Source organism: Spermophilus citellus (assembly GCF_964194105.1).
Source record: "Spermophilus citellus genome assembly, chromosome: 8".
NCBI lineage: Eukaryota > Metazoa > Chordata > Mammalia > Rodentia > Sciuridae > Spermophilus > Spermophilus citellus.
In genome coordinates, this window is record NC_138189.1 from 33135956 (window position 1) to 33162103 (window position 26148).

The window sequence follows — 26148 nt, forward strand, 5'->3', positions numbered from 1 at the left end:
GCTCGATGCAGGTGGCCCTTAATGTATAGTGCACAACCCAGGCTGCCTGTTCACCCTGAGGCTGGATTTGATTTCAACCCCACAGATTTTATATCACCTGTATGGAATGATCATTTTTCCTTACAAAAATGTGTGGTCATGTAACCTGATATAAATTAGTGCCTGTTTTTAAGAAGCTGCTTGCCTTATTTATCTTGCATCTTTGTAGGTTTGGGAAGGGAAAGGGGTTTGGCTCTGCATTTTAAAAGTTGCAGAAAGACACCAAGGCTTAGTGGGGAATTTTTTGTTTCCATTTTTTTATATATATTGCTTGATTAGTGATAAATTTCTGGACTTAGACCTACTCTCTATGACCAGAATTATCTTTTGTAGCTAAAAGATACAAAACTGTGTTACTAAAAGGACTGGAGTATGGAATGTATCCAGAATCTGAGTTAATTACTGAGTTAATTACATACAGCATCTCATTTCATCCTCAGCCCAAATCTTGGAGATTCACAGTATCTTACTTACTTCTCTTCTTTAGCTGTGAGACATCCCTTATTATGCTTATTTTACAATGAGACTTCAAGAATTTAAGTATTGTTCCAATATTTTTAAGTGGACAAAAATCTCTGTCAGTAAAATAGGATAACAACGTTAGCCTCAAGAAGTGGAAGTCCAAAACATACTCCTCTACCAAACATCTGTTTCCCTAGTAGATGTTTCATCCTCAATGACTGGTCAAATGCTTTTCTTTAGGACTTATACTTTCTAGCAAATAAATCAGCCTAGAGGCCATGTAATATGTGACTTCTAAAGAATTCTATGATGCATTGTGGGCTGCCTGAAAAACATTTCTAAGATTTTATTTGACATCTTAAGTACCACCCACAGGACTTGAAGTGAAATACCAAGTCCATGATCTAATTAGGCTTTAACTTAACCAAAATGTGATTTTACTCTTACAAAACTTCTCTTAGTCAAACTGTTTCATTCATATTGTTTTGATTGCTTTTTAAAAATTATTGCCTCTTTTTGCCCTGATTTGTTGTAACTAGTAATATAGATCGTTCACTGTGTCACCAGCTTCCAGCGGTTCAGAATAATGCCGAACTACATCTTGAAGGGATTTGAGATGGTGATTGCTAATATTATACTAATATGTACTGAAGCACAATTTAGTTTACAACAATTAAGATTGATAAGCTAGAGTCTACTAATAAATGTTTTCTCCATCTAAAGACAAACATAGAATTGAGCATTACAAAACACTCTTATGAAATAGCATCCTACACAGATTTCACCAATCAGGTTGATATCTTAATTAAGGCTTATGTTCCTGTAAACGAGGTTGTTTTTAAAGATTTAAATTTGATCTGTCTTAAAAATGCAATATAATTTTAGCCAAATATATGTTGGATTTCACATGGGTTTTTGTTATGTTTCTTTAAATGATGATAATCAAGAAGTTTGCCTGTTCTAATAAACACTTCCAAATTTGGTAGAACTTTTTTTCTTTTTGTCTTGAAAATATATTTCCTAGGACTTAATAACAAATTGGGGAAAGCCTTACCATGAAATTCTTCAAGACTATATTGAGTCAATATGGAGAGCTTTTATTTTATTATTATTGGTATCCAGTGACCCATTCAAAAAAACCAAGAGCCACATTTTCTGGGCACAGGGGCACAAATCTGTAATCCCACATGCTAGGGAGGCTGAGGCAGGAGGATTGAAAGTTTGATGCCAGCCTCAGCAACTTAAGGAAACCCTGTCTCAAAGTAAACAATTAAAAGGGCTCCGAGTAAAGCTCTGTGGTAGGGCACCTTGGCTTCAATCCCAGTACCCAACAAACAAATTAGCAAATAAAAAGCCCCACATTCATGAAAGGTGCCGTGGTTCTATGTGTTGGACACAGGATGAACTAATAGGGTTGATTCAGCCAAACTGTCTTGCGAGTTAGGTGCCCATTTCCTACCTCTCCTTCATTAGCTCAACTTCCAGGGTTGCTTAATGGACTTCAGTGAAGAGGAACTATAAATCTTTCCACTCATAACCTTCTAAACTGATCACATTTATAAATAAGGGGCGGCATCCTATTAAATGAATATTCTTCTATTTTGTATGAGAGATGTATGAAAGGGGAGACACAAGGAATAAGCAAAATTAAGTGTTAGAGGAAGATTCAAAGAAAAGCATTATGTGATAAAGATAAAGGAAGGAAGCAGAAAAGAAGGAGAAGAAGTGAGACCCCTAGTTGCCGGAACAGAGCAAAAGTAGCCTCATAAAAAGGAAGGGTTGGCCTTTTATAAAAATAGATCTCCTTGTGCTCTGTTGCATTTTCCTATCTTGGGTCATACATGGAGAAGACACCCTAATCAATTTCTATTTTCATAGGATGAGGTAAAAATTTTTTCCAGTCTTGGCCTTAGATGAGCTCTAACATTTGCCAATGTTGTACCATGCTAGCCTCTTCCGAGGTGCTTTATGTCATCTCATTTAATCCTCAGGAGAGCTGTATAATCATCTCTGTGTATGCCATGACGGCCTTAGTTACAAAGGGCTTAAATTCCCAGGGTGGGGCAGGTGGGAATGTCTCAGGGGAAGAGCATCCACCTAGCATGTGCGAGGCGCTGGTTTCGATCCTCAGCACCATATAAAAACAAACAAATAAAATAAAGGTATTGTGCCCAACTATAACTAAAAAAAAATTTTAAAAATATATTGGTGAATAAAATGTTTAAAGAAACAAGTTCCCAGGCCATGTAGCTAGCGGACATGGAGTTGAAATGAGCCTGGTTTGCAGGTCCATAAACTACACACCTCTCAATGAGCCACTCTGCTCTTGAAATGTCTATTGAAGACATTCATCCAAGAATAATCGGTGAGGGGAGGAGGTGGTGTGTTTATGTGTCAAACAGTGTATTTTGAGACTTTCACAAAGCACATCATAGATAATGTGTTTCGAATATGGAACATAATAAATAAGGTTCCCAGATTATTGGATTTTAGAACTGAGGGATCCAAGACAACTCTGAACCATCCCAAAGCTTCCATAGTTGAAGAGTTATTTTCTTGCATTCATTTTTCAGTGCAGGGCAGTACTTCACTTAGGACACTTTAAGCAGAGAACATATTCCCAAGAGAAGTGTGTTACCTCAGGAAGAACTCTGGGAGTTCAGAGAACAGACACTGGTTTCTCAGAGCTGTCACTAGCCAGCCATGAGAAAGGGTTCCTTTGGCTTCTCTGAGCCTGTTTCCACCTTTATAAAATGGGAATAATTCTGTAATTCCAGTGACTTGGGAGGCTGAGGCAGAAGGATTGCAAGTTTAAGGCCAGCCTAAACAACTTAGCAAAAGCCTGTCTCAAAATGAAAAATCTAAAGAGATGGGGACGTAGCTCAGTGGTGAGGTGCCCTGGGGGTCAATCCCCAGGACTTCGATAAATAAATAAATTGGGGATGATATCAAGTGTGGAAACATCTAAGAGCTTAGAAAAGCGAGGTAGTGTTAGTATCTATTTATAAAGCAATTCACAGGAGGCCCTAAACATTTTATTATGACACTGAGACAGATGTACTTGTAAACGGACTTGGGGCAGGAAGGGGGCTAAGTGATGAAATAAATAGTAACAAGAAATGAAATGGTCAGAATTTCAGAAGGGAGACTGAAAGCAAGTGGGATGAATAATTCATAAACTGAATATTTTGTGTACAACAATGAGCAACTTGTTTATGGCCAACACTTTTAACTTCAACAGTCTTTTTAAAAAGCCATTATATCATTTAATCTCCAGGGCAATTAATTTCATTGCTGTTTTACAGGGGAGGGCAGTGAAGTGTGTTAGAGACGAGCCTAGGAACTCACAGCTCATTTCTGACAAATCCAGAACTATGATGATATTTAGAGTAGGTAGCATTTGCTCAAATTAAACTATTCATAGTTTAATTGGTGGTGGGGGGTTGCGGTGAGAGGTACTGGGTATTGACTCAGGGGCACTCAACCATTGAGCCACACCCCCAGCCCTATTTTGTATTTTATTTAGAGACAGGGTCTCACTGAGTTGCTGAGTGCCTTGCTGTTGCTGAGGCTGGCTTCGAGCTCATAATCCTCCTGTCTCCACCTAGAGTAGGCAGCATTTATTAAACACTTGGTGCCAAGTCCTGCCCCGATAGTTTTACCTGGATCTGATCCTTCCAACCATCCTATGAAGCAAGTGACACTATTATCCCCATTTTATAGATTGAAAAACTGATGCAGTGGTAAAGTGATGTGTACAAAGTCTGATACATAAAGAGACCAGTGAGTAGCAGAGCTCAAAGTGAAGCGGATCTGGCTTAAAACCCTGCACACTACTCACTCTGCATCTCTTGGCTCTTAGTTGAAGGCTCTTTTCTTAAATGTGGATAGATTCATTTCCATTCATCATCATCGGAGTTGAATGTGTTAAAAATGCTGGTCATTTATATAATACTTAACAAGAGCTTCATTCTAATAGGTCTTAGAAATCTAATGAGATGAGACCCAGGAAACAGGAATACAATGTAATTATTGGGGTCTTTGCCCAACAGAAGTCTGATGTGGGCCGCATGGAATTCCTTTGCAATGTCTAAAGTGCTCCCTAAGCCAAGTCAGTTCATGCATTCATCAGATAACCTGAGGATGCCCACCATGTGCAAAGGCAGTTTGGTAAAAAACCGTGAACAATACATAACTCTTCTTCTCAAAACACAAGGCAGAATGTATAATGTGCCAGAAGAGAAGACAAGATCATAGAACCATAGGGATCACAGAAAGAAAAAAATTGCCTCCAGCCAGGGCAGCCAGGCAGAGCTCCATTTCAGGGGAATCTGTAACCGCTCCTTGGCAGGCAAACCCTTGCTGTGATCCAAATTGGTCACCTCCCTGAATTCCTATTGTTCTTTATATTCATGTGCCTTCTCTACAATTTCAATCTTCTAGGTATTTCATAGTTTCAGATACCTCAAAGACAAGATCCTTTATAATTCTTATTTGTCAAAATGTCTAGCACAGTATAAGACCTGCAGCAAGAGCACATTAAGAATTCCCCCAGGTGAATTGATATCATATTGCATGCTATGAATCTCAGCGGGCACATAGTTCTACGCCAGGTGTATAATTCCCAGGTACAGTTAGGCATCCCTCTATATTTTATTCTTAGTTTAGTGGCTTGTGTTTGTTTTTTCCTTATTAGACATGAGGACTTTTCCCAGAGAGGACATATGTAGACTGACACTTTAGATTTATTAAGTGATGGACTTAAGGAATCCCCAGAACCCACAGATGTAACCACATCCCTGACACTGTGCACTCACCCCTGGGGACCTTTCTGTTAGCCTGACACACTTTTCCATCACCCATCCTGTCTTCCCCAGGGAGAGGAAGTGACTCTGAATCCGACTTGCCGCATCGGAAGCTGCCAGATGTGAAGAAGGATGACATGTCTGCCCGGCGGTCTTCCCATGGCGAGCCGAAGTCAGCAGTGCCTTTTAACCAGTACCTCCCAAACAAGAGCAACCAGACAGCCTACGTCCCAGCCCCTCTGAGAAAGAAGAAAGCGGAGCGAGAGGAATACCGCAAGAGCTGGAGTACTGCCACCTCCCCCCTGGGCGGGGAGAGGCCCTTCAGGTAAGCCTGTGCTGTGCTGCTCCTGTCCTGGGGAAACTTCTGGATGTGAAAGGTCAAACAACCATTTCAGAGTGTGGATGTAAGGTAACAAATGGAAGGGGCAGAACATATCCCTGGAGAGACCTTGTCATGATAAAATATCAGCTTCACAAAGGCACCCAGAACTGTGCCTGGCCCATGGGAGGTGACCAGAAAATACTGGTGTAATGAGCAGGTGTATAAAGCCAGTGTTTCCCACAGGAAAAAGAGATCAGATCTGTCATCTGTGTCCTTCTGCAGAGACTGCCTGACTCCTGATCCTGTGAGGTTGGATATAGGAAGACTTTTTATGCAAAATGACTTTTTAGTATCTTGGTACAAATTCATCCAGATACAAGCTCAAGTGTGCAAGTGATGCTTGTAACATGCTTCACAATCACACATACGGACAAGATAAATGGACAAGATAAATGGAAAACATGTTGTTCTCCTTACTCTCATTTAGGTATTTATTTATTTATTCAGCAAATATTTATTGAGCATCTACAATGTTCTAGGTGCTGTCTTCTAGGCTTTGGGGACCCAATGGTATATAAGATAAGAATCCCTGCCTTCAGTAACCTTACAATAAGGGAACTTTTCAATAGTTCACCTTCACCAACTATGATTTTCTGTTGAATAACATTTTGTTAGAAGTTTTAACTATTGAACAACACTAACAAGCTTCATTTTTCCAGCAGAAAAGGGTTTTTCCTTTCAGTACCAGTGTTGAAATAACTCTTAATCAATGTTTAAGTACGAGGCATTGTATTAATGAACCAGTGGCTGCACTTATTGTCTTCACATTACCAGGTTCATATTGCATGCTATGACATTTTTTTTTTAAGTGATACTAGAATGGCTGGGAACTGACATATGATCTGCTCCCCCCGCCAGTCTGTTAGTTTGGTAAACCATCTTGTCCAACTCACTAGTTATCCTGAAACAATAGAGGAAGAAGGAAGCGAAGTGGGGTCCCCAGATGAAGAAGACCCAATCTGCCAAATGGATCCTGGTGGGAAGGCTCCCGATGGTGGGTTAGAATTACCCAACGTCAGTGGGAAGGAGCAGCCTCCTGCAGAGGGGGCTTCAGTGGCGCCAACTCCCGTGTCTGAAGACAAAGATGCTGCTGAAATCCAAAAACGCAGAAGGCTAGAGCAAGCCGGGATCAAGGTCATGCCTGCAGCGCAGCGCTTTGCCAGGTTAGCGCTGCTGCTGCTGGAGGGCGGGCCCCACCAGCTCTCTGCATGCCCGCAGGTTTGGAATCTGCCCAGCAAGTTGGACTGTTCATCCTGTCGTCCTGCTTCCTGCTTGTCCCATTGCATCACTCTTCCCTACTCTGAACAAAGAGAAATAGATAATAGCTTTTGCCCCAGGGCCCATCTCTGCTAAGTGTTTGGTTATTTTAAATGGAGGTGAAGGCTGAGTTCCCTGCTGCTTGATTTGACTTTGTGCTAGTTAGTCATTTGTGGGCTGCAGGATTTACCTAGCAATGGCATTTATTTGTCTATTGTTTGTGACTTGTTAATGTTTATACTACTCCTAAATGGCTCATTATCCCAATGTACACATCACTAGAAAATAGTGTCTTGAAATGGGGAAGACTCTTTAGGAAGAGTGGCTGGCTTAAAAATCCACTCACTTTCTTTGCCTTAAGGGAGTAGTAACTGGGGTTGAATTTATTTCTCTTTATTCTCTAAAGTATGTTGATTCAAAACCAAAGAACAGAGTGATTATTTCTCTTAATTGTAACAAAGGCACCAGAGTACAGTCCTGAGGCTTCATACTGAAGGTTTCATGGACACCTTCAGCAATCAAAGCCACAGAAAACTAGTTGGACAGTTTTATGTAGTGCTTTGTAATCCTGGTTAACTTTTCTTATATAAAAACTCACGATTCTAACAAAAAATACACTATAAATTGGCTTCGATAGCAGTCCAACAATTGAAATTCCTTTGTCACTTGCTATTTCATTTAATTCTCAAAGACACGTGCTATACTTGTTTTTCAGAAAAGGAAACTGAGGATGAGCGCTAGTAAGTGACTTGGAGAGCTGGTCACCACCAGCCTGGTGGCCAGGTTTGGGTGCTCTGACCACAGTACCTCATGGGCCTCCCACACATTTGATGGAACACTTTGATTTCTCTGTTCAGCTCCATATGTGGTTTTTTCTGTGGCCTAGGTTTTTATTGAAACCTCTGATGTTGAACTGTATATATGTATCCTTAGAGTAGTTTTGTGTTGATAAAAAAAAACCAAGGATATACTTTTTCCTTTCTGTGGTATCCCACAGATAACCATGCCAATCCAAAACATGTACAGCTTCTAGAAGTTTCTAACATTTAAAATTGTATGTGTGCTCCAAGCAGCTCTCTGAGATAACAACAAGCAATACCATAGACTCCTTTCTAAAAAATACAGATATTTTTTGAATTTTGATTCAAAGACATTGTCAGACACATACTTTTTCTACATCCCTTGAACATCTGCTTATCCCAGAGACTGGGCTAGATGCTGAGAATATAAAAATGAGTAATATTCCCTCACTTTGTACTGTTTTTAGACATCCTATGTCCCTCTTTAAGTTCAGGACATAGAGTATGAATTTACCCCTGTCCTCACCAAATTTAATCCTTGTGTCTTTGACACACATGCTTTCATTTTTACAGATCTGTGAAGTCTTTAAGCTAAAATTTACCAAGGGCATCATTATCTTTCAAGTCTCCAAAAAAGCAAGGGGAGATGAGCAGGGAGCTACACTGAGCTAAGTGGGTACACCCAGGAATCATGGCGACATGTTGAGAAAAGAAGTCAGGCACAGGATGGGAATGCCATCAAGTGTTGGTGCCACTTTAGTAACCAGGAGGCTTACTTGACAATGAAACATTGAACACTTGTATGACGATTCCCAGTTACGATATTCAAACACAGAATCCTAATTAGTTTAAGGATGTCATTCTGATTGGTGTCTGTTCTACTTATGTGATCATTTTTGCTCCCATTCATATTTTCTGCCATCTGGTTAAAGATTTACCTCTTTCATTCAAGTGGACTCTACGAAGCAGAAGTTTGCAAGACAGTCAATGTCCTCCTACCTCAGATCTTCTAAGTCTTTAAAATTAGGCCCAAGATACTTATACATATTCCTAGAGAATGTCCCCAACAGCACCACCACAGACCTGCTTCAATCACCAGATTCATTTGTTAGACAGATTTTGTCAGCTGCTAGCCAGCTTATGAGCTTTTAAACAGACTATGCCACCAGCCTGGCACATCTGAGTTTTTGTCACTTAACTTTTGCAAGCCACAATAGAGTTGAGAGTTATTCTAAGTTTATCCACATTTGGGGGTCCTGCTTTTCATGTGGCGGAAAGTCACTTAACTGGAATGAAATGCATATCATGAAAAAGAAAAGGATTCTTGCTGTCTGGAAAATAAGAATATAAATCACTGAAATATGCAGATGTCTCTCAAAGCATTTTAATCTCAGTCTCCTTTTTTGACATCCAGATGGATTCTGGCCATTACATCTTTGGACCCAACAAGAGGCCCATGATCATCCTCCTTGGGGGCCATTTCTCAGTTGAGAAATTACGTCTGCAGAGAGGAGAGAGAGCCTGGGGATCTGAGGCGCACAGAGACAAGAACAAAGCTTATTTTTACAGACCAGTTTTCAGTTTGTCTGCTTCTCAGGCATCTCAAACACCACTTTGCATTATTTTTAAGACAGTCTACAAAAAGAAGCAAAGGTGATGTTATTTCAGTTTCACATGAGGTTAGAAGCCAGGCAATCCCGAGCCTCCTGTGAAATAATATATTAGGAGGTATCTTAGCATCAAGGGACAGAAAATAGGACTTCTTAATAATATGTGTGGCATTTAATATTTATTAGTTTCCACTGAAGTAAAAAAAAAAGAACATATAAACTACTTTTTCTTCTATTTTATTTTATGATTGTGTTAACTTAATTACTCCCTCCCCCAATATAAGACTAGGTCAAAGAAGCCAGGATTTCTGTTTTTAAGAGGATAAAATAAGAACCAAGATTCACTTCCCCTGAATTAAAATGCCATGGAGATTTGAGTTCTCTTACTTGGTGCTTCCCATTGGAGAAGTAAACTTTTTTTTTTAACTGAATTATAGGTTTCACGTGATTGTACTTCTTTTCTAATTGTTTTCATATGTTTCAGCACTCAGTATTTTCTGCTCGTCTGTGAATCTTCTCAACCACATAGTAATTAATTACAGAGGGGGAAAAAACTCTCCGAGGAACAATAGACATTTTAGAAATCTTCAGAGGAAGAGCAGACATAGCCAAGCCAGACACGTATCCCCCGAATCCCTCCTCACTAGATGCCGTCCCTGATTGTGGGTGCACAGTTCTTTGGGCCTTGGGACCAGGCAGACACATACCATGCACTGATCTTTGTAGCTTCCCTGCCTAGAGATGGGGTGAACAGAGGTTTCTGGCATGACCCATGACATTCCCAGGAGGTCTAACAGGCTTTTCGGGAGAGCCCAGTTTATTTCAATAGAACAAGCTGACAGCCAAGCAGAACGGGCTGCTTGTTTGTTGCCAAGTAAGAGGGGGTAAAAGACAATGCCAGAGCTTCCTTAGTTTAAATCAGAATCTTGTTCACTTTGAAATATACAAGGCTCAGAAACGTTGAGAGAAGAGTCTTTTCTTCCCTGAACCCTGCGTCAGTTCTTCGTCTCTCCTGTGATAGCCTCTCTTGTTTTAGATGAGGCTGGGCTGGGTGGCCAGGTTGGGGACAGGGCTCTGCAGTTCTCACTGGAGGATGGACTCTGTTCCTTCCAAGCGAGCTGCATCCACCCAGCAACCCAAGCTGCCCAGAGCCACTCATCTGTGAATGACCTGAAAGAAATGAAATAACCAGCCCTTCCCATGAAAACAAAGTCTGATAGCTCAAATCTGCCACTTACATTGATCTCAATTAATTTACCTACATTCAGATGATGTGAAAGGGAGAACGTAACATTCTCCTCTGCACATTGGGCCTTGTCATTCCTAGTTCGCAGGGTTGTTGTGAACGTTAGTGCTTCCAGGATGTACTAGCTGCTCAGAGAGTTGTAGTTATTGGACGATAAAGTAAAATATATCAAAGTTTCACCATAGATGGTCGTTAGGTCTATCAAGGGAAATGACACATCATAAAGGTCACCAATATACTTTGTTAAGTAGACACCTGTAACTGCTCTCCTACACATTTGCCTTAGACATATTATCTATTATTTCATGGCCAACAGCTCCAGCCTAGAGTTTGCATCATTATTTTTTTTCTCTCTGAATCTGCTGTAAAGCTCTAAGTTTATGGAATTCAAGCAATTAGCAAAAATCACTCATTGCTTCTGTTTTTCAAGTGGGCGGGGTGTGTCTTTTAGCAGCCAATGATACGGAAATTTTTTTTTTTTTAAGGACATGTATCTAAACTGAGATCACTTGAAATGAGTCCTGCCACACTGGGCATGGAGCCTAAAAAGACACCCCAGGGGGACTTTGGAGCCTGGCTGGGCTTACATGATGCATAAGGTGCCAGCTTCTTCTCCCTGCTCAAATTAGCATCGCAGTTAGGCAGGACCATTTGCATACATGCATATTTTTGTATTCCAAAGAATTCTGCCTAAGCTGTGCACAGTGGCACATGCCTATAATTCCAGTGACTGGGAAGGCTGAGGCAGGAGCATAATGAGTCCAAAGCCAGCCAGGGCCACTTAGACCCTGTCTCAAAATAAAATGTGCTAGAGATGTCTCTCAGTGGTATAATCCCCCTGAGCTCAATACCCAGTACTGTATTGGAGGAAATAAAAGAATTTTGCCTGAGATGACATCCAAGACTCCTGGTCAAAGAGTAGAAAGAGTGCTGCTCATGGACTTGAGATTCATGCTGAGGATCTGCTTCCACACTGGGGTGAGAAAATATGTAAGGTTTGTGCTTCCCTTTGGGGGTATAAGTTTGAAAGCATTTATAAACTACAAAGTGTTGTGCAGATATGGTGAGGTGTGATTAGAATTCTGCTATCATCAATTCTGCCTAAATGTTGTCTATAACCACCAGGCAAGGTCACAAAGGCATCTTAAGTACAAGTCACAGGCTCCCTTCATTTAGAAAACAAATTACTTCACTTTTTTTTCTTCCATAATAATGACAATACTGGGGGGGGGGCGGGGTGCTGTACTTTCTACTTTCCTGTTGTGGTCACTTGCTCACTGAATAGTACATTGGTTTGTTTGTCACCATAGAACAGGATATCTGGACTGCCTGGGTTTGTATTTTAAGAACTCACTCTGACCCCTGGCAAGTGTCTCAACCTAATCTGTTTCCAGTTGGTAAAATGGGAATGATAATTAACAGAGACCTTGCAGAGTTAATGTTAGGGCAGAATGAATTAATACTTGAAGGAATCAGAACACATAGTGTGCACTCAGTAACCATTAGCCACCTGCAATATCTTCAGTGCTTTTTACATAAAGTGCCTTTGAAGAAGTTCGTGATAGGGCCTATCATGGTCCTTCTGACCATTCTTCATGGTCATGGTCAACCAATACCAGTTGGTCCTTGCTAGACATTTTGGCCACAGAGGCAGGGGAGAAGAGTGGAGGGACTGACAGTTGGATTTGCAACTCAAAGGGCAGGATTTCATCTTTTAAGAAATAAATTTATTCAGAAGTAAAACATTACCACCACTCCATATTTTTGTGTTTTAAATTTTTATTGAGAACAGTGGTTATCAGTGAAATATTTTCTTGGCATGACCCATGATGCTTTGATTTTCCAAATCAGGTGGAATGAGGGCTTGCTGTCACCTCAAGATGGGGACATCCTCTGGAATAGTGTGGGGCAAAGCAAGAGACAGTGAGCCAGCTGGTGGACTAGATACACAGTTTCATTGCTTATCATGTTCTCAGCCAGACTAATTCTCCTGTCTTCATTCCTGAGATAAATTTGTCCTTTGAGGATGAAGAATTTTCTCTTAATCCTCTCTTAGAAAGCTCAAAGTAGATGAACTTTCCTTAGAAGTTGAAGTATTTTATTTATTTATCATCTTTATGAACTGAGGAGATAATAAATGATGAATAATGTTTTAACGCTTTATTCTTGCTCAGAAACAAGTCTGGTCTTATGAGAAAGTGGAGGGCTGGGGATTTGTTTAGCTACCCCATGAAGCATAGTTGTTCTGTCTTCACCCACCCAGGGACAAAAACAAACACTAGTGAAAAAAGTCCCAAGGCTGATGGCCTGATGTTCCACCATTAAGCTGAATGCTCTTAGCAATTTAAAATTCCTATTTCAAAGAGGTCCTTAAGACTCCTTAGAAAATGGAAAGGCCCATAATAGTAATTTTAAAATTATTTTGACCAAAATATCCTGGACATTTCACATATAACAAATAAGCATCGCTGGAAGCTGGAGGGGCTTAGGGACAGAAGAGGGAAGAAGGAGTTGCTAATGGGGCACAATAAGCTTTGTTGTTGTTGTTGTTAACAGTAGTAGAGATTGAACCCAAGGCCTCATGCTTGCTAGGCAAGTGCTATACCATTGAGCTTCTTCCCCAGCCCAAGACAAGCTTTTATGCCTTGGGTTTATCCTAACAATAGTCTTAAACTATTCCAGATGTCCACACTTTGCAATCTGGCTGTGCTATCATATAGCTTCACTCCTCATTTCCCCCCAGATCAGGACCTTGGTGGCTCAGCGTTTTGCCCTGTCAGTCAAAACAAATTCAATACTTACTGGGCAAATTACTACTGTGCTAAAGAAGAAAGAACAATAACAAAGAATTTCCTACTTTTTCCCAATTTCATGAAAATAATTTGGATTGTCACTTTCAGAGCCATTTAGGATCCTGCTTTTCTGATGCTGCTGGAGCCCTGCAAATTAAATGAATTTTTAGTATTGCTGGTCTGGCTAAATTCAAGGTTTTAAAACCACCCTAACTCATGCTGCAACTCTGGACTGAAATAATAAAGTGATGTCATTTGAACTAACGAGATGGGGAGGACTTTTCACTAATAATGCCATTGTCTGCCTGGAGATGGGGATTTCAAACTTTTTTCTTTGTTGGTCTGATCACATGTGGAGTTCCATTTAATTTTGCCCTATCAGCCAAAAGCAAGTAAATGAAGAGAAAGAAGCTGTTCGTGATATTATCCTTCGAAAAGAAAATCCTTTCCTGACCCACCAACATGGCAGAGATTCCGAATCAGAAGATGAAGTTGCATGTCGACTGCCCGACCTTGAGAAAGACGACTTTGCTGCAAGAAGAGCAAGAACGAACCAAACCAAGCCAGTCATGCCTTTGAATCAGCTCCTCTATGGGCCTTATCGTAAAAAAGACACAGAGAAATCAGATAGCAGCCAACAGCTCTCAAAGGGAATCTCAGAAAAGAAAAATCTAGAATATAACAGGTGTGCACTGTGTGTGTATGTGTGTGTCTACAAAAGAAAGAGAACATAATTAAGCAAAGGCAATTTTATCATCGTCCCCATCCCTCTTTCTTTCCCCAATTATATGCACCTTGTCATGGTGGATTATTTTGAAGTAGAGCTTCCTATGTCCAAATGTCTGAAGGCAGATGGTAAAGAGGAGGGTAGCGATGTCCAAAACAGGACTGAATTTGCCAAATATACCAGCGTGTGGATGTGCATCAGGACACATCACTCCACATGGGTGCTGGTTCATAGACTGGCCTTTCAGAGAACAGCCACAGCTCAAGGCTGCTCCAGTCCACTCAAAGGAGGCAGAAAACATAGTTGTTTCTTTGCTGTAAATTCTTCTCTTTTTAGAAACTTTTCAGTGTTGCAAGGAAAATTAAAAATGAGGCCTGCTCTTTTTTCTCTCACACCAACAAGATTACCTGGACAAATGAGGAGGATATTTCCCAACAAAAAAAGAAAATCTCAAACATAAAATACACTTTTATGTGTCCTATCATGGAACTAGTTTTCAAATGGGTTTCCTTCTCTTTACTTTTCACCTATCATCTTAATACTAGGTGGAGTATTCCTGATCAGAAAATCCAAAACCCCAAATGCTCCAAAATCCAAAACTTTTTGAATGCTGACATGACACTAAAAGTGGAAAATTACCCACATGATCTCATATGATGGGTCCTAGACAAAATGCAGGTGCACTGAAATTATTGTATAAAAATTGTTTTTGGGCTCTGTCTACGGGATGTATAGGAAATATAAATGAATTTTGTGTTTAGACTTGTGCTCCATCCCCAAAATATCTCACTATGTAAATACATGCAAAGTATTTCAAGATCTGAAAAAAAAAATCTGAAATCCAAAACACTTCTGCTCTCCAGCATTTTAGAAAAGAGATACTCAATCTGCACATGTTGGAGTGAAATTAGGAAAGGAAAGCAGTATTAAGATGAATTTGGCCAGTCGGATTTTGTCTTAAGGTATCTGCTTACTGAATTCTATTCTTCAGCATTTATCATGCTTATATTTTTCCTCCTATTAAATCAGAGTAACATCTTCATTATTTTTGTGTCCATCATTTTAGAGGTTTCGAAAGTTGAATGAAGTAAGGATACCACTATTTTAGCTGTGCTTTGTATAATGAAAATGGTTCTTTGTGCAGACTTAGGGAGCTCAATAGAGTAGTTAGTATTATTGCTACTGTTGTGTGCTTTCTTAAGGAAGCACCAGATACAAACCCAGGATAGATCCCTGGATGCAGAACAGGGATTAGAACAGAGAACACCTGACAGCGAGTTTTCACAGGACACATTATAACTTCAGGAGGCTCTTGACTTGAGCAGTGCCTCTTGGCATGTCTTGTAACAAACCATTCTTGGAGGGCCTTGCAGGGTGGATTAGTTGTTGCAAGTATAACAGAGACTTTTGGGTAACTGACTAGCATCCAGGCATATTGGTGGTGATCATCCATTTGAGTGAGGGAAAGGAGAGGCCTCTATATCTCCCTTTTTCCTTTCTCCTCCATGCAATTTTAATTCCTGATAGTCCCCACTGCATTTGTCCTGGTCACTTGATTCTTTTTGGGGGAACACAGCTCTGGGTCTGGGGCAGATCATGACTTCTCTAGAGAGCATCAGACAACTGATAAAATAAGTAAATAAAGCTAAGTCCTGGTGGCTCTTTGCTATGTCCTTCCTTGATCCCTTTCCCTAAACTAAAAAATAAATAGGAAGTTCTATAGCCTTCCTATTTGACCCGGTTCTGCAAATGTACCACATCATGTAGGTAACAAGAGAATACCTCTTGGATTTCTGGCTTGGATGAACTATCTTGAAAAAAAATAGGCCCTGTTTATGTATGTTTTTGAGGTTTTTCTATTGCAAGAAGCATATTTAATTAGAAATTTACTTTTAATGTGATAAATGCCACAGTTTGGGTTTAAACGACGGAACTCTCCAGCTAGTGTTCACTTTTTTAGCAGAACAATTGAAAATATCAGTTTAGCATCATAAAGGTGAATGATTAATAACAAAAGAAACAAATGAGTATTGGCTCTGTGATCCCAGGCAAAGAGCATGCACTCTGTTTCTTCACGTTTACGGTAGCCAGCTCTGGCTAATGCTATGCAGCAAATCCCGAGGTCGAACGTCGAAACTTTCTGTTCAGGATTCACTTAAATGTACTTTCTGGCAGTTGTGGGTTTACGGTTGAGATGTTTCACATGTGAAAAACTTTCCAGCTATCTACAAACTAATCCTAGAATTTGGATCGTGCAGAGCTCATTACTAACATTTTACTGATGCAGTAAAAAAACATTCCAAGAGAGCTAAGGGATTCAATCAGAAAACTTGAATTCATTACAGTAACTTGAATAGTGTGGGAATTGGGCATCATTACTGTCAAGCTGAAATCTCATTACCATTCTTAATAGTCTTTCAGTGAGCCCTGGCTTCTCTTCCTAGACTAAACTAGAGACTGTCATCTTCTGGAAAAAATTCTGTCTCATTACAGTGTTAAAAGGGCAGCGTAGATGAAAGTAATCACAGCTCCAATTGATTCCACATTTTTGAGACAGGGAAAGGTGCTTCCGCCCTCTCGCTCTGTCCTCGGCCTCTGAATTTCCATGCTTGACGTTCTGTTTGTCTGCTCCCCTTCTTTGAATCTGATTTTTCCGACGATATGGGGGCCTGGATCAAATTGACAGAAACCAGGGCCAAACAGAAGAGGTGAAGTCGACGGTGACCTGTATTACTCGAGCTCAGGAGAGTGAGCCAGGGGAAGAAGGACTCAGGAAGGTCCCAGACCTGTACAAGGATGACCTGGCTCAGAGGAGAATCCAGGGCAGTCTTGGTCCCCACCGGGAGGCACCCAGCTTCATCACACTCTCCAGAATTACAGAAGCTGACTTGAAGACATGGGAGCGACTGAAGGTTTCAGAAAAGACGAGGTGTGTCATGTTTTCCTCTGGTCACCCTGCCCCAGCAGCGGTATTACGTAACATTGAGGGGATCGAATGCTTATCCTTTTTCATTTTTAATGTTGATATCTGAAAATTAAAAAAAAACTCTCAAAATGTACAGCTTCTAAAAATCTGCATGTTCTGCATGTGAGACTTATAATACACGAAATCACAGACCACCTCAGTTAGTATAGCCTCTTTCACCAGTGATTTGCTGTGAATGGTTACTTGTTTTGATAGACTTTTTTATCATAAGAAACTTACAACTGATTTTTAAATACTTTTTAATTATTCCACGATGCCTACGATTTTCTGGTGCCATCCTTTATGATGTTAGAATTGCCGTTTTGAAAGCAACAGGAACTTAAAGCACTGTTTGTCTGTGCGAGACAATCATTATTTCTTCACCGGGTTGGTTAATGGGAAAGCAATTCTGTTCTAGTCATAGGAATCTTTTTCATATATTTAGTTTTTGTATTTTAAGCCTTGTATTGATTTGTTCTCCCCTTAGAAACTTTTGGAATTTGTTTTTGGTCTGACTAGGGATGGAGATGCTCAGCACATCTGTGTCCCTGAGCCGTCACCTGAAATCAGTGCTGAAACTGCCATCCGCGATGATTTTGCCAGCCGCAAAGCTAGAGCCTACACAAAAACTTCTGGCCCTAGGCAAAAGTTTGTGCACTTTGGGCCTGTGACAGAGATAGATCAGCAGAAATGGAAGAGGCTCAGCATTGGCAAGGTGGGGCCTAGGGAGGGGGTAGAAGAAGTTACTACTCATGGCAGCAAGAGTCAAGCTTACCCCATGTCCCCTGACTCGGCAGCTACTCCCAGCTTAAAGGAAGACCAAAAGCTTAATCCACAAAATGACTGCAGGTACTTTTTGCCATCCCTTTCAGGGATATCTGCATAGAAGTCGCTGCTGCTTTTAACAAGTTTGTTGGGGCTAGAGGTGTACAGCATGTGCTGAGTGTGTGCTGCTTAGTGTTCATGAGGCCCTGAGTTCCATCCTCAACACAAGATAAAACAAAAACCATGGAGAGTTTGCTAAAGCACATTACACAAACCCCTAGAGTTTTAATAGATTCTTCTGCTGAATAGCAGAGAAATGATGTTGGGGGTCACCTAGGGGAAAGCATGTGTGTGAGGTGAAATGTCAGGTGTTTGTTTTGATCCTGTTGTCCCCAGAATCACTGCCGGGAATGCCAGGAATCTCCATAAACAACTTTGTCCCTCCGCAGCATTAAGCACCATTTTATTAATTGAAAATATTGAATGAACTAGGTGGAATGTTTTACTGATATCACTAGTATTTCTTCTAAAGATATATTGATAAAAGTCTTCCCTCTTTTCTGTCCCATAGTTATGAGATAGCTATTAGCATCATGAGCTCAAAGTTTGAACATCCAAGTAGACACATTAAAAAAGGAAAAGATCTCTTCCCTGCCCCAAGTTGTTAAATTAGGTAATAAATCCTAAGTGGAAAGGGACTTCTCTTTGAGAGGTTTCTGTAAGTCAAGTGTTTCTCTAAATGAATCACTGCCAGATTTGAGAGGGAACAGCTTGTAGACCCATCACATGTTTTCCATCCTCCCTGGAGACCATCCAGCTGTGGATTTCCAAATCCTCTTTTGGGGGTTCAGTTCTGTGGTCTATTCTCCCTTCCATTAAGGAGGTACAAGACATTGTTAGGACTGTAGATTGGCTCCATCCCACCTGCCTGGCCAAGGCCAAGTGAGGTTCTCCATGGTAGGAGAAATTGCTCAAGACATTCTTCTCCATGCTTTGCCCTTGAAATCTGAAGGAAATGGTAGGTATGGATCCAGATTGTGGACAACACTATAGAAAAGATCAGGCCAGAGGTATAAATATACCAGGAACACAGTCAGGGCTTCACAGGCTAATAGGGGTCTGAGGTATAAGGGTTGGGTAGGAAATTCATGAGAAATGCAACCTCAAGTCCTTGAATGCTTTGGGAGTCATCACTCAGTCCCAGGTGACAGGGTCATGCCAGGCTTCCTTGACTTTTCTTGGGTCCTTACCAGAGCTTATATTCCATTATCTCAGTCTGTTTATATCACCCTTACTAACCTGCCCAAGGGATGACAGCAGCAGAACTAATACATCTTTCAGTCTCAACACTTTTCATTGCCTCCTTTCCTAACCCTTTTCCTCTTCTCTCTTGCCACTCGTGCTACTTGATTGACAGCAGGAGAGTGAATTCTGGCATAGATGACCATTGCCAAAGAGTCTCGTGGCTGGCTTCTGTGCCAGAGTCTCAGGAAGAGCAGGTCTGCAATTTGGGTGAGTGCCCAAGGAGGACAGAGGAAGGTGAGAAGCAAAGTTCCCTGCCTCCCCAGGAGGGGAAGGATGACAGGTGGGAGCAGGACTCTTACGAAACTCTTTCAAGTAGTAAAACTGTCCTTTTTGGCTCTAGTTACATGCAAAGAGCTACCACAGGATGACAAAGAAGAAAATGATGGAGTTGATCAAAGGGATTCTGAGAAGCCACAAAAGGCAGAAAGATCAGAGGAGCACAGCCAGCCCCTGTGAGCATCCTGCCTGTGTTCCATGGTGTGCTGCCTCTGCTGTGTGTGGCCAGTGGGGTCCCCAAAACGGCTTAGCATCCCAGTGTGTACCTGGTGACTGATGCAGCAGGCAGTACAGTCCCTTAAAAGAATGTGTCCATCCCAGTACCAGAGTTCTGCTTCTTGTGCTTACTCTGGGTAAAGATTTTAGCTTTTGCATGTGACTGGGGACTGGCTGAGTATCATTCTAAGCAGACACGAAGCAGAGAGGGAACATTTCCCACGTGAGTGCTGGCTGCATGATACAGACTCTTTGAATTAAAAAGGGGGATTTCCTACCCAGCTGCTCTGCCTCCATGGATGCTGGCTTCTTCTGTCTTGATTAATGCCAGTGAGTGATGCCACTGAATACCTTTAGCCATTAGTGGGACTGAATGTCGCCCTAGAGCCTGCCTTCTGGCCTCTGAATGGGAGACTTTGGAGACAAAAGAGAAGTCAGAGAAGATGACAGCTCCTCCCTGGAATGGCAGTGGACCGAAAGACCAAAGCAAGTTGTCTGATGCACAAAAAGATGACATGATGACAAGGAGGACTGGGACGTCCCCTAGACACCCTGGATCCAACCCAAATCAGTTCCTTCCAATTCCATTTGCAAAGAAACAGGATGTGGAAGAACCTGCAGAGGGTCTGCCCCTGAATGATCCAAGGTCAGCAGGTTCTCCTGTGCCCTTGTGACTTCGATTCTCCAGTGTGAGCCTTGGTACATGCTTTAGCTGTTTTATTAACGCCTTGTGGTGCATCAAAGCCACTTACATGCTATTGCCAGAAGAGGTGGAATGATTCAAATTGGCCCTGTCTACCAAGAATTGTTTGTCTTTTTTTTTTGCGTGTGTGCAGATGTGTGGAAAGAATAGTTGAGTAGTGACTTTACCTGTTAAACATGCTTCCTGATTTTCATTAGATGGGAAGAATAAACAGGAACTCTTATTTTATTCTTACAGAGGAGTCTTCAGGTAAGGGGGCTGAAGCTCTTTCCATCCTACTTGATTTGACATGGACTGTAGGCCAAAGAAGATGAATACCACTTATAAAATTTGTAATTTAATTTTTTTAACATTAGCAAACATTCATTGCCTTCTAGAGGTTGGATTTCTATTCCATGCTCTAATTTTATTTAAGAAGAAGAGTAGGGAAATAATAATCCTGGAATTCAAGGTCCTATATATTGAATCCTCTGTTGCCATTTAATAAGAATGAGATATTTTTTTGTTGTGATCTCCCTGACCAGTATATGGTAAAGGAGTGGGGAGTGTTTTGCAAAGTATAAAACAAGAAGTGGTGGGTTCCACTTCTCAAAGGATCATGTTGGCAGTGGGTCAGAGTGTAGTGAGGCAGCAGAGAGAGTATTAAGTAATTTCAAAATTTTAAAATCAGTATCATAGTCATTAAGTGACTAGAAAAGAGGGTAGAAACCTGAGGAATTCAGCATTGCCTCCGTCTGTCACTCTGTGATTCTGAAAGAATTCTTTATATTCAAATGGGAATAAATTGTGACTTTGAAGGTAGGAAGGTATAGTTAGATTAACTATGTGACATGCTTCTGTGATGGAGTCAGCATGCACCTTGGGAATGTTTTCTTTCAACAAATATTTACTGAGTAATTACTATGTGCTGAACACTGGGCGGGGTGCTGGAGAATAATCCTAGATGAGCAGTAAAACTATCTCCCCCCTCACTTCAAGATAATGCTAATTTTTCAGTATATAAACATATCACCCACTAATTATTGGTTCCAAGATGCTTTGTTAGTGCTGAAAGTTACATAAATGTAGAAAGCACATAGATCATTTCCTGTGTCTTTCTAAATACCCCTATACCCTCAAACTTTATTGACTTCTTTGGGAGGGATGGATATTTATGCCAAATGTGACCTGCCACCATTTCCCATTTGTACACCATGGCTTATTGAATCACCTACTTTGCATTTTAAAAATCTCCTTATTAGTGATTTTTTGGGGGGTTTACTTAGCTTTACTTTTTGATCTTCTGTAGGACAACTGAGAAAAACATTTGAAACCCAAGCTCTAATTGTCTTTTCTCTACCAGCAAAGGCAATTCTGCTTAAATCTGTGCCCCTTTAAAGCTAATAAATTAGTCTGAGAGGGAATTCCTTAAATCCACAAGTGCACAGTAAAGGAATAAAACAAAGTTATCTTCAGAGCTGTGCTGTTCTTTTCAATTTTCACAGCCTCCAATAATTACTCAATAAATACTTATTGAGGGCCTTTGGTCCTATTCAGAGAACCTAAACAGAAAGATTCTTGCCCTTTGAAATTTAGATCTCAGTGTAAATCATTCTTTGTTGGCAGAGAAGTTCTTGAAATGCTGCTAATTATTTTGTGTAGAAACAATTTAGTTTCAGATACATCCTACATGCAACATAGTGGAGCCTCAGAAACAAAATGTTGTGCTACAGAAGTAAAACTCAGGAGTACATGCTGTGAGTCCCTTCATATAGGACAAAACACTCTACAGTAATCTATGGGTGTGTTCAGTTTGTGAATATCCATTAATATTCATTGTATATTAAGCATCATTAAATGCTAATAAATTATCCAGAGACAAAGCACATAACTATTAATAGATTATTTCTCCATTAGCCATCCATTAGAAATAGTTTCTCTGCTCTCTTCCAAAGATAATTTAGGAAACACAGTATTTGAATAAACATATTCTGACAGCCCTGCTTATCAACTGGGACACATCTGTGCAGTCTTTAGAATCCAGAGTGCTCATGCACTTTCTCTTGATGTGGAAGGATTCTCCTGCTTCAAGTAGTGGTGTTTTGGGATCATTCAGAATGTTAGGTTTAACTTTAGCATCTTTTAAAACTATCCCTGGAGAAACAGAATATGAGTCTTCCACTGCCAGAAGTAAAACATTCACAAACTTTTTCCTTGTCTTGCCTTTGGCCGTTTCAACAGAGATTTGGGGTTTTGTGCTGGTATGATGGCCTTTACTGTCAATGAAATAATTATCAACTGCAGAGTTCTAGAATGACAAAAGTTTAAGAGAAAAGGGTATATTTATGTGTGCACCCAAGCATTGCAGGGTATTTTCTCTAATATTATAAAAGGAAACCTTTAGAAATTACCTTTTTCCTTTAAGCTGTTATGGATCCAGGTAATTTTTTTTTCTGTCAACCCCAAAATGTAATTGCTCATAAACATAGAAGCAGGACATATTTTCTTTACTGCAAAAAATTCTTCGTCCACCATCAGAAGTGAGCAGGCTTTCAGAGTAATGGTAAGTACTGTTCCTTAAAATGCACCTTTGCTAAAGGGATCATCATTTGTGGGAGCTGCTTTCTCAAAAACGTGTTTAAAATATGCCTGTGATGTTCTAATTGTCTAACTTGATCTTTTTCTTTGCTTTGTCAAACACATTTAGACTTAAAATGACTGTCACAGAGGGTACAACTTTATAGATCTAAATTATTGGAAGAATATAAGAGATTGGGGAAAACTTTGGTTTTTCCAGTTATGGAATATCATCCAAGTCTGGTTTTGATTAAGGCTACCGGTTTTCTAGGAATTGTGGTTTTTGTCAAATGCATGCGGAAGGCACTGATTGGGGTTCTGGTTGGAGTTCTGGTTTGCTTTCAGAAAACTGCAGAAACGCTCTTTGATATCCACTTGTGCAAATGCATTAACACATCGGAGTCAGGGTCAGTGAGGGTGTGCTTGTACGTTGGGTGTCCATTTCAGCCCATTACTGCCAAACATAAAAGCATGAACACTTTGACTCTGAATGACCACAATACATGTTTGTCTGTGTTTTAATCTGCCTTCTCTAAACATCGTGTGTTATACCTAAGCCTCTTTGTGTTTATATTGAACAGATCCTGTCTTTGTGTGTAGCATGGGATTATTTTCAATTCTTCTCTGGGTTTTAGTACAAATTTTGCATTCTGTAGAAGCATCGAGACTTCTCTTTGATTTTTCAGCAGTAAATGAATATTGCTAATTGTATAATAACACTTCTCTTCCAGTATGATCAGCGAAAAAGGTTTGGCACACGTGTACTTCCCCAGCAGTTTTATTTTCAGCTTGGTTTCAGCATTAACTTTCTGCCTTGCCGGTCCTCTAATTTTGTATTTGGTCTTGTAGATACGGTCCGAGAACTCCTGTGTCAGATGACGCAGAGTAAGTGGTCTTGTATTCGTAGGATTACATTAATTGCTAGCCTAAAATGCATGCTTCCAGTACTTACCACTAATTGAAATGCAACTGATACCACAGTGAACTGAATAGTTAACTCACTCGTGGAGCAAAGCACTTGACGTTGGAATGCAGAACATATGTTCTGAACAGAAAAGATGAATGAAAAAGCAACTTAAGCATGATTCTAATATGCAGCTGCTGCTTGAAACTTAACATTTGCTTTTCATAGACTGGGCATGTTAAAGTTGTTCTCTGTTAGTGTGGTACCCCTTCTGAACCACGGAATTACTAAAAGTATTCTGAGTTTTTGCATTTGATTTTTAATATGTTGGAGCTTAGAGTTAACAATGAAGTAGTCATTCCTCTAGTCACATTTTTTTCAAACTAAGAAAATAAATCTTCAACCACTAATTATACATTCAGAAGCCCAAGTTCCTCCCAGGTTGGAGTCATATAAACTATGGCATGCTTGAGACCAAAACATTGGGGTTTTGTTCAAGTTCCGTGGCATAGCAAGGGGTCAAGGACGTAAAACTTGACTTGGGGCTTCCTCTCTCTGCTACGGGCTTTTCACTCTTCTGGGAGATTCGTTCTCCATCCCACACCTTCCATTCAAATTTGACATGAATCTACATCCTCCCATTTGTGACCACATTAACTCTGTTTCAAAATGGCTTTCCCAGATGCAGATCCTTCTGCCACCAATAACCAAGGCAAAATGTTTTCTCAGCAGAATACCAGCCTTTTCATATTTGAGTAATTCATGTCTTAAGAAACATGATTGATATCTAATTCCATCATCAGTAGTCTGCTGATCCTGACCTCCCTCCTCTCCACAAGAGGCACCATGTGGCGTGTGGGGAGGTCAGGCCATCGGAAGAGTGAACACCAGCCTTCTTTCTATCTGCTCTCCTTGAAACTATGAGCCATAGTTTCAAGTCACAGAGTGAGGCATTTGAATAAGGGTTTAGAATGTACAATTATCATTTCCACTGATGATGATGAGATTAGGCAGAGAGAGAGAGAGAGAGAGAGAGAGAGAGAGAGAAAGAGAGAGAGAAAGATTGATTTCACACTGTATTTTTCCATGTGTGTGTTCAAGATGCTTGCTTAGCCCTGACTGTTAGCCCTGAGCTGCCGTACTCCATTGCCAAGTTTCCATGTACGACTTGACTAGTTACCTGCCATCCAGAAATTTGTTTTTGACATACCTCAAAATCCAATTCAGCCTGCACTTGACTGACTGCATGGAGTTAAGCAGTCTGTAAAACTGAGCCCTGGTTATTACTTTTAAAACCTGCAGTGGCAATATTTAACATTCATTGAAAGGAGGATTATATAAGATTGATAGGCAAAATACTACTTTGACACTTGGTGAGCAAAAACATTTTGATAGAATGGATTTCTTTTTCTTCATTGATGCAAAGCTCTCATGCAATTTGCCTAAAATAGATCTCGGGGAAGCCCTACAAGGTAAAAGAAAGGAAGCTACATTCAAGAGTTTTTGGATTCTGTCTGTACCTGAACATGAAATCTCACACACGGAAAAAAGTTAGTAGTTTTTAGGGGTGTGGCCTCCCTTCTCTCCCTAAGTCAACCCCATGGACCAAGAAGAATTAAAGGAACTTATTTCCTAGAGGTCTCACCTGGGAATAGCCAAAGCACCAAATTTCCTGCTTGAAATAGACACAACTTAGAAGAATGTGGTGGGAGGAAGAAAAGCTGACTTAAGGAGTTAAGTTTTTTAAATAGAAATATATACTATTTTTAGTTTATTCCCTCCTTCTTCCTCTTCTAGAATCTTTAAAGGCAATTATCAGCACAGATTATATTTATTAACAATTGACACATTCTTAAACTACAGCCCAATCAAAAAAAGATGTGCCCTTGAAGCAGAATGTGGGTCGGGGCAGACCTACCATGCAGGCAAAGGGAGAAATTTCCGCCTCTGTAGAATGTTTCTGTAGATTTTAATTTCACCTTCTTGCCCCTCTCCTCTCTTGTACATTCTTCTCTCCCTCCCAAAGAAATCTGTACCTTGGGGGAGTCAGGGGACATTTGAGTCTGAATTCTCTTACCTTAGACTTGGCCCAGAAATAATTTCTAGGCTCCCCTTGAGGAAATTTGATCTCATTCTTCAAAAATGCCCACCCACCCCCAAGAAAGAGTCCTGAGCTCTGCAGGGAGACCTTTGTCCCAACAGCCCAACGGCATAGGTTTTGGTGGCCAAGAAGCAGAGATTTAGTCCAAGTCGCATTAATATTCTGGAAACTGGGCTCCCTCTACCACCCCCACCCCAACCCTTCCTCAGACTGGCACTTCTTCATTTGGGAGGCCAC

The 26148-nt window shown here is 40.6% G+C and overlaps 1 protein-coding gene across 24 annotated transcripts in view; it reads left to right on the forward strand.

Annotated features, from left to right (window-relative positions):
* LIMCH1 (LIM and calponin homology domains 1) overlaps positions 1–26148 on the forward strand; it is a 320832-nt gene that overhangs the window by 239019 nt on the left and 55665 nt on the right. For 7 of the 24 annotated variants that reach the window (XM_081303315.1, XM_081303298.1, XM_081303316.1 and 4 more), the window contains 9 exons: positions 5379–5631; positions 6585–6851; positions 13776–14078; positions 16807–17049; positions 17605–17934; positions 19268–19389; positions 19496–19607; positions 20033–20293; positions 23756–23791. In XM_081303315.1, coding sequence (XP_081159441.1) covers positions 5379–5631; positions 6585–6851; positions 13776–14078; positions 16807–17049; positions 17605–17934; positions 19268–19389; positions 19496–19607; positions 20033–20293; positions 23756–23791 — 1927 coding nt within the window. The remainder of the gene's footprint in view (positions 1–5378; positions 5632–6584; positions 6852–13775; positions 14079–16806; positions 17050–17604; positions 17935–19267; positions 19390–19495; positions 19608–20032; positions 20294–23755; positions 23792–26148) is intronic. The other 17 variants (XM_081303304.1, XM_081303305.1, XM_081303307.1 and 14 more) reach the window with 8 other exon arrangements.